Source organism: Eleutherodactylus coqui, chromosome 8 (genome assembly GCF_035609145.1).
Source record: "Eleutherodactylus coqui strain aEleCoq1 chromosome 8, aEleCoq1.hap1, whole genome shotgun sequence".
NCBI classification, from domain to species: domain Eukaryota; kingdom Metazoa; phylum Chordata; class Amphibia; order Anura; family Eleutherodactylidae; genus Eleutherodactylus; species Eleutherodactylus coqui.
Window position 1 is genome coordinate 165,019,075 of NC_089844.1, and position 15,894 is coordinate 165,034,968.

The 15,894-nt window shown below is 43.8% G+C and overlaps 1 protein-coding gene across 2 annotated transcripts; it reads right to left on the reverse strand.

The window, feature by feature from the left end:
- Positions 1–1,502: 1,502 nt before the first annotated feature.
- On the reverse strand, positions 1,503–11,717 carry LOC136577649 (calcium-binding protein 5-like). Of its 2 annotated transcripts, none has more exons than XM_066577558.1 (7): positions 11,593–11,717; positions 5,839–5,985; positions 5,211–5,241; positions 3,868–4,011; positions 2,709–2,818; positions 1,747–1,894; positions 1,503–1,658 (listed from the first exon to the last, which is right to left on the reverse strand). In XM_066577558.1, exons 1-7 carry the CDS (start codon positions 11,647–11,649, stop codon positions 1,633–1,635), a joined length of 663 nt encoding a protein of 220 aa, XP_066433655.1. In that variant the 5' UTR covers positions 11,650–11,717; the 3' UTR covers positions 1,503–1,632. The 2 variants fall into 2 exon arrangements, with proteins under 2 accessions (XP_066433655.1, XP_066433656.1); XM_066577559.1 differs by lacking the exon at positions 11,593–11,717 and adding an exon at positions 6,637–6,779.
- Positions 11,718–15,894: the final 4,177 nt, after the last annotated feature.

Genomic DNA, 15,894 nt, shown 5'->3' on the forward strand with positions numbered 1-15,894 from the left:
CCAGGGAATTGTCATGGTCAACAAGATCATCAGGGACTGGACACTATCCACTGAATCACAAGGATATGGACTTTATCAACTAGATCACCAAGCAGCAGATGCTATCCACTACATCACGAAGGACTGGACATTATCGAGCATCAGATACTGGACACTATCCACTAGATCAACAGGCAACAGATGTAATCCACTAGATCACCAGGGAATCGACACTATCCACTAGATAATCAGGAACAGAACATTTCCATCTTGATCACCAGGAAATTGATATCATCCACTATATCGTCAAGAACAAGATATTATTGACTACATCACCAGATGCTATCCACTGGATCACCAAGAACTGGACATTATCCCCTAGATAATGAGGTGGCAGATGTTATCCAATAGATTACCAGGGAATTGACATTGTCAAGCAGATCATCAGGGACTGGACACTATGCACTGAATCACAAGGATCCGCACTTTACCCACTAGCTCAGCAGGACTGGGTATTATACATCAGCAGGGAATGGACACTATCATCTAGATAACCAGAAACTGGATATTATCCACTAGATCACCAGGGAATCTACAGGACTCAGTACATAAGCAGGGACTGGACACTATCCACTGAATTACAAGGATCCGCCCTTTACCCACTAGCTCAGCAGGACTGGGTATTATACATCAGCAGGGAATGAACACTATCATCTAGATAACCAGAAACTGGATATTATCCACTAGATCACCAGGGAATCTACAGGACTCACTACATCAGCAGGGACTGGACATTATCCACAAGGTAAACATGGAATTGACATTATTTACTGGGTCAACATTGGATACCAATGGAGAACTAACCAGGGGCCGGCAGGTAAAGCCAAGTCCCTGCAGCTTTGTAAAACACGTTATAACATTATACTGCAAAATTACCACTTATCACCTTATGAAGCATAACTTTCCCTTTGAGTCACCGGAATATCCCTTTAACCAAGCCCCCCTCCCTCCCTGGACCCAACAGTTAGCACTGAAATGCAGTTATATGTACGTATGCAACTGGTCCCTGGGAGGTCAATCTTTGGCGCAGCTCTGCCATGAGGACAACAGAAAGAACATGGATGCCAATGATTGAATCACCGCCTAACAATATTCACCAAGGACACCAAATGTGCCTATTTGTAATGTATGGGGCTGCAGTCCGAGCATCCGAGCCAATCATTGTCCTGGACCGTCAGATCGTCATCATGCTCACTGCAGCACAGAGTATTTCTGGAAATGTATTTAGTACTATGACCACCAGGCAGTAGGGAGAGGATCATGAAATCCATGGGCAGTGGGCATGAGATGTGGCATGAGAGGGTTTATATAGAAGTCCCCTTATGGCAAGCACTGCTGTGTATACTCCCACCAAGCCCCCCAGACATCCAAGACGTACCACTGACCCTAACCCCCTATTAAACACGGCGCAGGCACAAGTTACAAAAAGAGAGTAGAGTTTATTTATTCACATAATGGTGGAGGTGCAGATCATAGATATAAAACCAGGGGGCGCCTATACACAGCTACACATCAGGCGGAGGCCGGTGCGATATATGGCATCTTCAGGGTGAGACGAGAGCGGGTGTCCTTCATGTCCATAGACTTCTAGTGTCAGCGCGACATCATACGAACAAACTCTGCAAGAGAGAGGAGGAGGGTGAATGTAATCGGGCGGACGGCGGGGGGTGAGGCGGGGAGTACAGGATATGGGAAGCCTCTCCCTACCTTCAAAATCCACTGTCCCATCTCCGTTCAAATCCGCCTCCCGGACTACATCAGCGATCTCGCTATTGGTCAGTTTCTCTCCGAGAAGTCGCTGCATGGCCTGCTGAAGTTCATCTAACGTGATCTCGCCGTCGCCATTCGCGTCAAACTGGGAATATATTAAAACACGCGGTTATAACTTGCTGCGCCAAAGAAACCAACGAGAACTGGAACATGATTGGTTGCTTCCAGTTTTTGCCTGCACCAGTGTTCATATATGTGATCCCAGAGCCTGAGGCTTATGCCTCTGATACACTTGCCATGTGTCCGCGGTGCGCCTGGCTGGGGCGCAGCTCGCCTCAGACACTACACCGATATACAGATGTATGTCCTTGTTCTCGGCAAGAGTATGATACGCCATGACTTTTTTCACGCACTCCATATCTGCCTCATTGAATAATGATTCCGCATGCTGTCCTCCATTTTTTTCACGTCCGACGCAATGACAAAAAAACCCTAGTATGTCGGAGGCCTATAGGTACCTTTACTCGGGCCGACAGCCGCCCAAATAATCGCTCAACCGAATGATTTTGGGCAACTGTCGAGCCGGTGTACCTATAGGCTTCTTTTATCACATGCCGTATAGAAAGCCCCCATGGCTGTTGTCACTCATCTTCCCCAGGCTCCAGAATGGCAAGATCTGGTTATGCAAAGCTACATCCCCTGCTACCATAGTGTTGTGTACCTTGGCACATTTACCATTCAGAAGTCTAGGAAAGTTGGGCAACAACCTCATTGGGAGCAGTAATGGTGGCCTAAAGCTGCCCACACACTTTTAGCAACCATTGTTCACCAGTCATCCCTTTCCTCCGGCTCTCCCATACACATTATAGAGTTGTCCGACTTTGCCATTACTGGTGGGTCCAGACAAGTAAACTGAATTGTTTGTCACCCAGCTTCCCAATAGTCTGTGAGCCTCTCACCTCTTTGAAGGCATCCCTTAGTTCCTTCACCCCGATCATCCCAGCTGTCTCCTCCAGCAGCTTAGGAGTCATCAGGTCAACAAAGTCCTGAAAGTCAACACGACCTCCAACTGCAGATGACAAAAGGTGATAATGAAAGATGGTGACGGCACGGCATGGTAACAGAGGAGGATCCCCATCCAGCCTCACTACTCCTCTCATCATTTTTACTAACTAAATGGTTAAAATAAGACTCTGTCCTCACCCCTAGCTTCTAAATCAGGGAATCTGTCAATCATCATGGGGAATACTAGTGTAACATCTGATGAATGGAGCCTCCTTTTAAATCACATTGTAAGGTTCCAGATGGAATCCAATTTTGTCGCTAATGCAATATGATTTTGCAAATGGCAACAAGATTTTTCAGTCTTGTTGCCATTTGCGACCAGGTCCAATGTGGCTGCAGTAAGAAAAAATGTACTCTGCATCTAGCAGACATTCCATATGCTGTACATGACTGCTAGAAGACTTATTTCCTGACATGTATGCTACTCGCCAGGAGCAAGTGCACATCCGCTAAATATGAGCTGTGCTATGATTACTGGGGAAGGTGTGATGCAAATTTGGCATGCAAATGGCACCTCTGATTACTGAGGAATTTGGGGTGCAAGTGGCTCCTGTGATTACAGGGGTGGCTCCTGTGAATAGAGGTGAGAGGAAAGCTCTGAATGTGATTATACAACGGGGGGGGGGGGGGGAGTGCTGAATGTGGCTATTCTGCTGTAAGAGGGGTGCTGGATGGGGTTATGCTGGGGCGGGAACCCTGGACATGTATTACTAGGGTGTGGCACTGCGTATATTATACTGGCGCCTCCCTCTGGATGTGTAGATGATTGCTGGGAGGACAGCCTTGGCTGATCTGTGTAGAATATATTGGGGCAGCATACTGGATGTGTCTATGTGATTTATGGTACAGGAAGGCTTTTTCATTATATTAATATGTATTTAAATGCAGTAACTATAAATGTCATGTTGCCGTCTCTGAGCTGATGGCTCCAGGCAATTTTTCAGTTCTCGAGCCCTGCAATGTATTAATTCGTATCCTCCTTCCCTGATAGCATCTAGGAGACGTCTCCAAGTGTCCTGTCTCCTATCCGCATGCATTTCCTGCACTACTTACGGTTCATGTTGATCTGCTGGGACAATTCTATAAGTTCCATCTCAGTGGGCATGTATCCCATGATCCTCATCAGGTTCCCCAGGTCCTTGCAAGTGATGAAGCCGTCCTTGTCCTTGTCAAACTCCACAAAGGCATCGCGTAGTTCTACAATCGGCAAAGTCAGGGCAGAGTTAATCATCATAAACGCCCCCAAAGGAAAATAAGCCCCATACAAGTCGATAAGCCCGTATTTACACGGACGCATGTAATATCAGCCGGAGACACTCTGACCGATCCGGCACTTGTGAACCGGCCCTCTTCCCTGTGAGTGCAATGCTTTTTAAAGGGAACCCTCGCACTGATGTGAGGCGAAAAGACTCGCATCCAGGGGTTTTCAGAAGGATTGCGAGGGCGATATCGGTCCGGGCATCACATCCTGATATCACCGGTGTGCCGGAGCCCTTAGTCCGAGAAAAAGCGGCCTTGTAACTCAATCCATGCAAAATAATGAGTTCTTTTCACGTGATTTCTGTGCATCTCGTAACGCACAGAAGCCGTGCGTGAAAATCACCCATGTAAATACACCCGAATATACGATGGGTCTTGAATCGTCTTCTGTTGTCAACTTGTTCTATTCTATTCTATTCTATTCAGATGTTCCGTAGATATATCTGATTCTGGGAAAGTTGGGTGATAACCAATAAGGCTGCCACTATAGTCCCAATTAGTGCCCAACAGATATATATAGATATAGATAATGGCCATTTTAATTTGGAGTCTTGTCAGCGACTCAACTGCAAGCAGTGCTAATCTTGCTGTTAGAGGAATGGACCCTGGATGGACCCCATTATAAGTCAATGGGAGCAGTCGGGGTCCATGAATGTAACCGTAAAGGGGCATTGAAAGTCTGATAGATCCAGGTTCAATCTCTGTGACCCGCATCTATCTCTAGTTTGGTTCAAATTGCCCCCAGCCCAACTAGATGAGGTGGCCGGTGAGGACTTACAGAAACAGCCAAGTGGGCTTCACTACGCTATTTCCATAACTTCCATACAAGTTATCAGGAGTTACAAAACCAGTGTAACAACCCCATCTACACTGTTACCGCAGCTCCCAAGTCATGTAAACAGCATAATTCACCGTTCCCGTAACTGCCATTGACTTCTAGAGGAGTTATAGAAACAGCGCTTGGCTACATGCAGGTCTCAGGGCTGGACCCGTCTGTCAGGCTTGCATGGCATACTCTGTAGATATGCCATAAACGTTCCAGTTGGCAGTACCCCTTTAACCCGCTGTTCAGAGTCAGCTGCCCTCAGTGACAACTTTCACTAATGCTCTGTGGTCTGACGCTAACGGACTCTTACCTTCAATCTCATCGGTCCCCAGTTCCCGGTACTATAGAAAGAGAAGAAATGAGAGTGTAAGGGTTAAAGATTGTTTGTCCCTGTAGTGATAATTCGCTGCTGCATGTAAACAACATCGAGAGCCGATCGACATATTGCGCTATACTGGAAGTCAGTCGGCGCTTGCTACAAACACAGACAATCAGCAGATGGAAAGGACCATAATGTACAGGACTGCGCTGCTCTATAGAGCCGGAGGAGCAGATATCAGTACTATAGGCAGAACATAAACCCCGTCAATACAAGAAGATAGTAACAAAAACATACAGATACATCAAACATGGAGAAACAGAGTTATAAACCCACATCATCATGATAGGTGGACGGACCCGCCGGAATATATAGGGCTCAGGTATCAATGACGTATTCTAACGCTACCCACAATGATGGGAGTCGTGAACAGCTTCATTTGTCTCATAGACGGATTCAAAAAGATCGCAGGGACATGTAATAATGAACGGCAGGGTCATAAATCTGCCGGTAATGTGCATGCATGGCAGATGTAGCAGAGGTAAATATAAAGCTAAATGACAAACTCAGCTCAGCTATATCAGGTATATGAAGGGGGACAGCTGACCCGTGTACTTACCCCTTGCTTCTCAGCAATGCCCTTACGTAGAAAAATACAGGCTGGACCAAGTCCCTGCATGCCAGAGTCAAAGGTTATAACCGGCAATGTCAACTCTGGATCGGTTACTGTAAGTTTTCGGCGGAACCGAGACACCGCTCCCGCCGCCTGGTGGTCAGAAGTGAAATTATACATTAGATAGGGGCCACAAACCTCATGAAACATATCATACATGTACTATCTATCTCATATCTTTCCAATGTCTAGCTATCTATCTATCTATCTCATATCGGTCTATCTGTCTCATATCTATCTATATCATATCTATCTAATATCTATCTATTCATCCAACTAGCTCATGTCTGTCTATCTATCTATCTATCTATCTATCTATCTATCTATCTATCTATCTATCTACCTATCTATCTATCTCCTATCTATCTCATATCTATCTATCTATCTCATATCTATCTATCTATCTATCTCATATCTATCTATCTATCTATCTATCTCTTATCTATCTATCTATCTATCTATCTCATATCTATCTATCTATCTATCTATCTCATATCTATCTATCTATCTATCTATCTATCTCATATCTATCTATCTATCTATCTATCTATCTATCTATCTATCTATCTATCTATCTATCTATCTATCTATCTATCTCATATCTATCTCATATCTATCTATCTATCTATCTATCTCATATCTATCTGTATCTCATATCTATCTGTATCTCATATCTATCTATAGCTTATATCTTTCCATCTAATCTATATCTGTCCATCCATCCATCCACCACTAATTACCCACCTTTTTGTAGAATCGTGACACTTCTCGCCTATAAGGGAGAACCAAACCAAATGGCCAAGAGGGAAACCCCAAACTATAATATCTGATTCTGAAGGAACCCCGGCAGGTACAGGACTTGGGATCAGAAAATAAGGGAAGGTCACAATCTATTAGTAGAAGGTAGAAAGGTGACAAATGAAGAGAAGTGGGATGTGAAGGATGAAGATGAACACAAGTAGGAAATGAAGAAAAGAAGGCGAAGTAATGAAAGAAGGAGGTGGCTGCTGAGATGATGAAGGCTCACAGAGGACTGATGGCAGAGGTGGAATGTGCGGGGATCAGAGATCATCCGTGAGAGGATAATACAGATTATATCACATGTCTCCTCGCTGACTTCTCAGAACATCTGCTTTATTAATATTCCCCCCTCCTCCCCTGAGACATCTGCTCTATAACGCTGGATACAGAAAATACTGCTGGACCCCCAATGCCATCCACATGTATCCGACCATATCATAAACCCTCCACGGCTCACATCCTCCTCATAACTATTAGATAATGATTATTGAATATTTTATAGGGATCTATGATCTTAAGGCCTCGCTCACACGGGCTACATCTCCTCGCTACAGAACGCCTGTATGTGAAGCCCGGGGTGTCCAATGGGTTCTTTCAGGCTACAAAACAGCGATGATTTTGTAGCGGGATTTTGTAGCCCGCATGAACGAGACCTAAAGGGGAGTTCCATCCAATATACAGGCTCCATCTATTAGTTTGGCTCTTTTCACATTACGTGCAATATCTTTTATTGGAGGTATATATACAGGGGGTTTCCAAAGGGACGTAAATCCAATAAATGGCTTTTTCCACAAAACAGGATGTTCTCTGGTGACTTTGGAGACTTGTAATGTCTCTGGGGGTAATATCAGTGCTGGAACGTTATAGGAGGAGCGGCTAATATCAGTCACATATATGATGTCTCTGGGGGTAATATCAGTGCGGGAACATTATAAGAGGAGTGGCTGATATCAGTCACATATATGATATCTCTGGAGGTTATATTAGTGCTGGAATGTTATAAGAGAAGCAGCTATCAGTCACATATATGATGTCTCTGATGGTTATATTAGTGCTGGAATGCTATAAGAGGAGCAGCTGATATCAGTCACATATGATGTAAATGTCTCTAGAGGTTATATTAGTGCTGGAACGTTATAAGAGGAGCAGCTGATATCAGTCACATATATGATGTCTCTGATGGTTATATTAGTGCTGGAATGTTATAAGAGGAGCAGCTGATATCAGTCACATATATGATGTCTCTGGAGGTTATATCAGTGCTGGAACGTTATAAGAGGAGCAGCTGATATCAGTCACATATATGATGTCTCTGGGGGTTATATTAGTGCTGGAGCGTTAAAAGAGGCACGGCTGATATCAGTCACATATGATGTAAATGTCTCTGAAGGTTATATCAGTGCTGGAGTTTTACAAGAGGAGCGGCTGATATCAGTCCCATATATCATATCTCTGGAGGTTAGATCAGTGCTGGAGCGTTAAAAGAGGTGCGGCTGATATCAGTCACATATATGATATCTCTGGACATTAGATCACTGCTGAAGCATTATAAGAGGTGTCACTGATATCAGTCCCATATATGCTATCTCTGGAGGTTATATCTCTTACATCCGTTTGGTGCACAACAGTGCCACTCCTCAGAACGGACGCAAACGTGTCCATTTAAAACCCCAAACACACACATATAGTACTTGCATGGACCAATTGCATCTCTGAATGGACAACTATCCCTAACTGATCAGGGAAAGTGGGGCACCCCTGCCTAAAAGCAGAGTCATCGCCTCGATAAAGGTGGTCCCACTGTCTTCTTCTAATGACCTGGCTATCTCTGATCAGGGAGCTGGAGAGAAGCACTAAACACTCAGGACACAACACTGTTCACACACACTGCACACAGAACAGGACTGCACACAAAGCACGTCTGGCACCCTGCGCAGACCTGACATGCGTCACTGTTCACACCAACATACAATGTAACACATACCACATAGAACAGGACTGTACACACCACATGTCTGGCCACTTGCACAGACATACAACACAAGTCACTGTTCACACCAACATATAAAAAGAAGTGCTTACAACACAGACGCCACCCAGAGCTCACATGCATACAGATGGTAAACCATAGCCAGTCCAAGTGTCCTCACACCAGGGGAATAGAGAGTCAGCCACCGTGCTGACATAGGGATCACTGTCAGGCATCACCCTGGAGGTTATACCCGTCTGACACATACATAGGACATCAGTCGTCTGGAGGCCGCACCTGCCCAGGGATAGGGAGAAACCTGCAGGTCGCCTGCACCTGTGTGGTCACCGTACCGCACACTACACAATGCACACACCCCAGAACACAAGGAGGTGAGGGACAGCAGGTGTCCAGACTGTCTTCAGGGGAGGAGAGAGGGACACTTCAGACAAGCATGCATAAACAGTGATACATAAGGCAATAAAATGGCCAGCACTCTCTCACAAGAGTTTGCTGGTATTTATGTGCTGTAGACCAGGGAGACCAGCTCAATTAACCCCTACCTGTGAAGGTGTGCACAAGGAAGCCTGTAAAACCACAGGTCCCAGATGCACAACCTTAACAATATCAGTACTGGAGAGTTATAACAGGAGTAGCTGATATCTATCACATATGGTATAAATGTCTCTGGAGGTTATATCAGTGCTGGAGCGTTATAAGAGGAGCAGCTGGTATCACTCACATATATAATGTCTCTGGAGGTTATATCAGTGCTGGAGAGTTATAAGAGGAGCGACTGATATCAGTCACATATATGATGTAAATGTCTCTGGAGGTTATATCAGTGCTGGAGCGTTACAAGAGGAACAGCTGGTATCACTCACATATATGATATCTCTGGAGGTTATATCAGTGCTCGAGAGTTATAAGAGGAGCGACTGATATCAGTCACATATATGATGTAAATGTCTCTGGAGGTTATATCAGTGCTGGAGCGTTACAAGAGGAACAGCTGGTATCACTCACATATATGATATCTCTGGAGGTTATATCAGTGCTGGAGCGTTATAAGAGGAGCAGCTGGTATCACTCACATATATGATATCTCTGGAGGCTATATCAGTGCTGGAGAGTTATAAGAGAAGCGACTGATATCAGTCACATATGTATAAATGTCTCTGGAGGTTAGATTAGTACTGGAGTGTTATGAGAGGAACAGCTGATATCACATATGATGTTAATGTCTCTGGAGGTTATATTAGTACTGGAGCGTTATAAGAGGAGCAGCTGGTATCACTCACATATATGATATCTCTGGAGGTTATATCAGTGCTTGAGAGTTATAAGAGAAGCGACTGATATCAGTCACATATGTGGAAGGTATTTAGACTTAATGAGTAAAGTTTCTGTCATGTAAAAATTCCGTCAAGAGGAATTGATGAATATCTATGAAGTCCGGTGGCTCAGTGGTTAGCACTGGTGTCCAGGGTCTAGGGCTTAAGGCCTCTTTCACACGGGCTACAAAATCATTACTACAAACGCATGTATGTGAAGCTGATAGTTTCCAATGGGTTCTTCCAGGCTACAAAACATCTCATGTGAAGGAACCCATCAGAAGCCATGGGCTTCACATACTGTGTGTTGTAGCGGTGATTTGGTAGCCCGTGTGAGCGAGGCCTGAAGCCGACCGCAGACTACGTCTACATGGATTCACACCTCAAAAACCGTCTGAAAGGTTCATCTGGATTTTATATTATGAGTGCCAATAGAAAGACGACCCGATGACCGTCTCTGTACAGCGCTGCAGAATATGTGGGTGCTATATAAAAGAGATGGGTCAAATGGTTTTATTGGTCAGTAGGCTGAAAGTAAAGAACTTTCCAGGAAGTTGTAACTACACCCGTACTGTATACAAAGACAATCTGTAATGTGACTGCTGCCGTCTGCTGGGTAAACAGGAGAACGCAGCCCGTGTATCAGCTCCATCCGCCTTCCCATCAAATGTGGCAAATACCCTTATCACATAGCATTACGTTGTAGTAACAACGTTCCTGCTCTATTTCTATATTGTGAAGTTTTGGTTCTCTGCAGGGGTCATATTTGTTGTTTTTCAATCACAGGCAAACAAAAAAGGAGAAAATCTCACAGAAGTATTGAAGTATATAGTAGTGGGATCAAATGATCACAAGTTCAAGTCCCCTGGGAAAAAATGAAAGAAAAGTTTTTAAAAGTAACCCCCCCAAATATTAAACATACACCCCGCTTTTCCATTTTTCTCATAAAAATCTAAACAATTTTTAAAAACACGTATATATATTGTATCAGCATGTTTGTAAAAATCCAAACTATTAAAATATCACAATATTTATTCTGCATGGTGAACATCATAAAAAATTACAGAAAATCAATATTGATGATTTTTTTGTTATCCCAGCTCCCAAAAAACGGAATTAAAAGTGATCAAAATGATGTATGTACCCCAAAATGATACTAATAAAAAACTACAGTTGCCCCATAAAAAAGAGCCCTTATACAGCCCAATTGATAAAAAAAATAAAACCGTGGCGTGTATCAGAATATGGTGACAAATAACTATTTTTGTCTTTAGAGAAAGTTTATTTTTTAAAAGCAGAATTTAAAAAAAAACTATATAAATTTGGTATCACCATAATTGTACTTTTTCAGTATATTTTATGGTCTATTAAATGATACCATTACAATATATATGACTCCTAGAAAGACGGGGCAATTTTTTTTTTTAATTCACTAGTTAGGAAGTCTGGGGAGACAAGTCTGGGCAGCCTCATGGAGATGGTCGGCACCCAACATATGTGGCCACTGCTTTGGGTTTCGGAATTTTTGGAGGTGAGGTGAGGGACATCTTAGTACTTTGAGGAGAAGGGTGACTAGAAATAAGATGTCATACTTACTCTTGGAATGCCATCCACATGAATGTAGTGACCGTGGTGCCCAATGTGATTCCCCATCCTGATACTGTCACTCTTCACCCCATGGGATGGTTGGCATCAGGCATGGCAGTCTACCTATAAGTGTCCTACACAAGGAGTGCCCTGAATATGTGTCTGTATGGTGCTGAGTCCAGACGTGAGCTTGTTGGGGTGTGAGGATGCAGATGGTGGGTCTGTGTGGCTTTGAGGACACTTATCATCCGCAGACGGATGGGATTCAGGCACGTAAAAGTGACAAGAAAATTGGCAGAGTGCAAGAGAGAGTTGGAGGGGGGGGTAGCGGCAGTGACAGATGGGCGGCTGGATCCTCACAGCCAACGGTTTAAGGCGGCACGGCAACCATAAGCAGACGAATATTCACTGTTTAATATATTAATAACCAGACTCAGTCAAAGCGATTAACGTGCGGCCCGAGCCTGGCCTTGTAACCTTGCTCAAGTTAATTTAGCAGACATCAGGCGTCCAAATCTCAGGCTTACCAGCAGGTCTGGCGGGAGAATTAATAGAGTCTCCCTGACCGGGAATAATGAGGGAATGACCTGGTTTTTGTAGGTGAGACACTTTCACTGTAACACATATCATATATGTAGAGATTACTGAAGATCTGGCCATATACATCGGATTAGAAACAAGAACAAAAAGATTTTAAGGGGTTTTCTCATTTTTCACTATAGACGACCTATCCTCAGGGTGTTAATAATAGCAGATTGGCGGGATGGGCCGCTCGGGATCCCCGACGATCAGCTGATCCTCCAGTCTGCTGTCAGTGTAGAGGGGTTGGACATCATCATTGATGGTCAGGACCGGAAGTGTATTGGGCGGCTTCATTCCTATTGATATCAGTGGATGTGTTATTACGAAGATGGAGGACTTTGAAAGACAAAGCAAAATTATAATTGATAGATATAAACAGAAAAAACATCTAGCAAAACTCATTAGAACAGCTCTCAGTAAAGCAAGGAAACCACCAACTACCACTTCCACCAGAAATTCTACATATAATGGAAACGTATACAGTCACAAATACACTAACACCTATAATCCCAATCATAACACAATTCGCACCATCCTGGAGAAATACTGGGCCATCCTACTTCAGGACTCGCACTCGGCTGGGAGGATTCCTTTGAAACCACTAATTAGCTTTATTGGAGCCAAGACCCTAAACGTTTCCCTTGTTCCCACTAATCTTCAAGGATTAGACTCCCCCAAGGCTGTGAGTCATCAATTACTCTGAAGGATAATCATTAGAGTTGAGCGAACATACTCTCCCGAGCTTGATGCTCGTTCGAGTATTAGTGTACTCGATGGTGCTCGTTACTTGAACGAGCATCAAATCGCGTTCGATCCCGCCCGAGTTTTTGGCTCCTCCCCGCAGTGATATGCCTGTTTTGGCCCCTCCCCGCCACAGCGGGCATCATTGGAGAGAGAGAGAGAACCAAGAAAAAAAAACAAAAGCTCGGGACCCGGCGTCCCACATACGAAAATGCTCGAGTCTCCCATTGTAGTCAATGGGGTTCGTTACTCGAGTAGAGCTCTCGAATTTTACAAAAAGCTTGACTAGAATCACGTGGGCCCGAGCATTTGGGTGCTCGCTCATCTCTACTAATCATCTCTTTCCAATGTGGGAAAATAAGTGCAAGTGTTGTCAACATATCAGCCATTATAGGGGGTCTACAACCAGTTATTTTAGAAACTTATCTACCAATCAGCCCCACCCCATTTCTTTCTCCCCACCCTTCAACTGTTGCAGTTGACACATTGAGTTTGTGACACATTCATTAGAATGTTCCTGCCTCTTACAATATGTTAGTGAAATTTTGCTAATTGGTAAGTTTTCAGGTATCCAAATTCAGTTAGTTCATCCTCCAGCAAGCTTACAAATCACACACACCCATTGGATGTGATTGGAAGTCATCTGTTTATTCAATTAACCCCTTAGTGACCAAGCCTGTTTGTGCCTTAATGACCAGGCCACAGTTTAGAAATCTGACATGTGTACTTTAACATAGAATAACTCCGTAAAAGTTTTGCATATCCAAGTGATTCTGACATTGTTTTTTCGCCACATATTGTACTTCATTTAGGTGGTAAAAATAGACCGATAGAATTTGTGTATATTTATTAAAAATATCAAAATTGGGAAAATTTTGAAAAAAAATTGTAATTTTTTCACATTTTCAACTGCAATATGTCAAATATGTGCAAACATGCTGTACACATTTTTGGTACGATATATATTTTCATCTTTTTACTTTATTCTGGAAGCACATTTGAAAAACTTTAGTTTTTTTGACCATTTAGGAGACGTACAAATTAGTTAAACATTTTGTTTTCCTGCACCAAGCCCAGATTACAAAGGCTCATAGGTGTCAGAATGATAGATATTCCCACAAATGACCCCATTTTATAAACTACACTCCTTAATGTATTCTCTGAGGGGGTCAGGAGTATTTTGACCCCACAGCTTTTTTCAGGAGTTAATGCAATTTAGAGGGGAGAAGATAAAATTTCATATTTTTGCAAATTTGTCATTTTAAAGACAGGATTTTTTTCTATAGTGCACATGAAAATGAGAATTTGCACCCCAAAATGGATCCCCCTGTTTGTCCTGTATTCAGACACATACCCACTGTGGTCCTAATCTTATGCCTGTATGCGCAATGGAGCCCAAACCGAAAGGAGCAGCCAGTGGCTTTCAGAACAGAAATTGAGCTTGAAGGTGATTTAGGTCCCATTACACACTTGTAGAGCCATCAAGGTGCCAAAACGATAGAACATTCCCCACAAGTGCCCCATTTTGACATCTAGACCCCTTAGTCCATTTATCCAGGTGTAAACTAATTTTTCTGACCCCACAGGTTTTTACAAACATGATTATAAAGCAGGTGAAAAGTAAATAAAATTAAATTTTTTTCATGAATGTCACTTTCATGATAGTTTTTATTGTTGCCGTTGAATTCCGTTGGATTTCAGGGCACAACTGAATAAATTCCAGGGCCCAATGCTCACTTGTGCAGAAAAAAAAATTGACTCCCTAAAAATAATCTTCCACCACCTTTCGGCGTTCCTTAAACCCTAGATAACAGTAATAATGTAAACTGTGTGGTATATCTGAAAACAGGGGTAATTATGGATGCTGGTTGGAATGGGCACATGGGGCAATAAAGCCAGGGACCCCTCCTCCTCGCATGCTTGCTACAAAACACAACACTTTTTTGGGTGGTATTTCGTGGCAGGAATGTGGTGTAAAAAGTGGCGCTCTGTGAGTCTCCGTAAGCTTGCTGCAGTGCAGCGGTCTCACAGAGAAGGCGCTCAACAAGCTGCTCCTGGAACTGCATGAAGGCAAGGGTTCCCGGGGCTTCTTGTAAATTACGGAGTACAAGTAGCAATCTGAATAACGCCGGGCTCACGCAGCCGTATGTGGAATCCGGTTGCGGAGGCCCGCAGCGGATCTAAGCTGTGAGCCGGCCGTGGTGCTGCGTACGGCCGCGTAATGTACTGCCCATAACTGCATACTCACACAGGCGGTCATTCGCAGTACACTTTTTTGGTTTGCTTATATTTCTCGCGCCGTCGCTTACTGATGATGTGGGTATCCGCAGCCCATACACAATGTAATTGCATATGGCTGCTGGTATATCTGTGACCATAGAGCACATTGGGCTCTATGTCACATATCCGCGGTAAAATGGAACATGCTGCGTTCTGTTTTCTGCAAGTGGATTACGTAATTCTGACCCGCTAATTGTGTAATCCAATGCATGTGATTGATCCACGTATTACCGCGGATCAAACATATGCGGAATCCGCAATTCCTCTCCAGTCATGTGAGAGCGGCACAAGATTGATCGTTACCTTTTTATATCATTTACTAATGGCAATCACGTGACCGGGTACCACTCCACGAGGCCTCCGGTCACTGCTTCAGGCTCTCAGCTACCTTTAGTGGCCAGGAGCAAGGAGATTTTAAATTTCCTGGGCCCTCCCCAGCTTCTGCGCTTGTGTCCGTCAATTTGCCAACGAGCACATGTGCATAAACTGGGGAAAGGTCTGCGGATAAAAATCCCTTAGGGAGACAAATCCGGGGCTCTAGGTAAGTAATTTCACCTCCCCTCACGGATTAGATTAGAGGTGAAACTTTAACTTTTTTTTACTTTTACATGATTGCTGTTATTCATTAGATAAGGCGATCACGTGACCAGGGACCGCATAAAGGGGCCCCCGTGAAATCTTCTGGCGCTTTGGTAGCCAGGAGCAGGG

Excerpts from the sequence above, each read along its gene's own strand:
- LOC136577649 (XM_066577558.1), bottom strand. The coding sequence starts at position 11,649 with ATGGGGAATCACATTGGGCACCACGGTCACTACATTCATGTGGATGGC. Across the intron at positions 5,986-11,592 it reads ATGTGGATGGCATTCCAAGA|GCGGCGGGAGCGGTGTCTCG; the intron begins GTAAGTATGACA and ends TCTGACCACCAG. Across the intron at positions 1,895-2,708 it reads TAAGGGATGCCTTCAAAGAG|TTTGACGCGAATGGCGACGG; the intron begins GTGAGAGGCTCA and ends ATATATTCCCAG.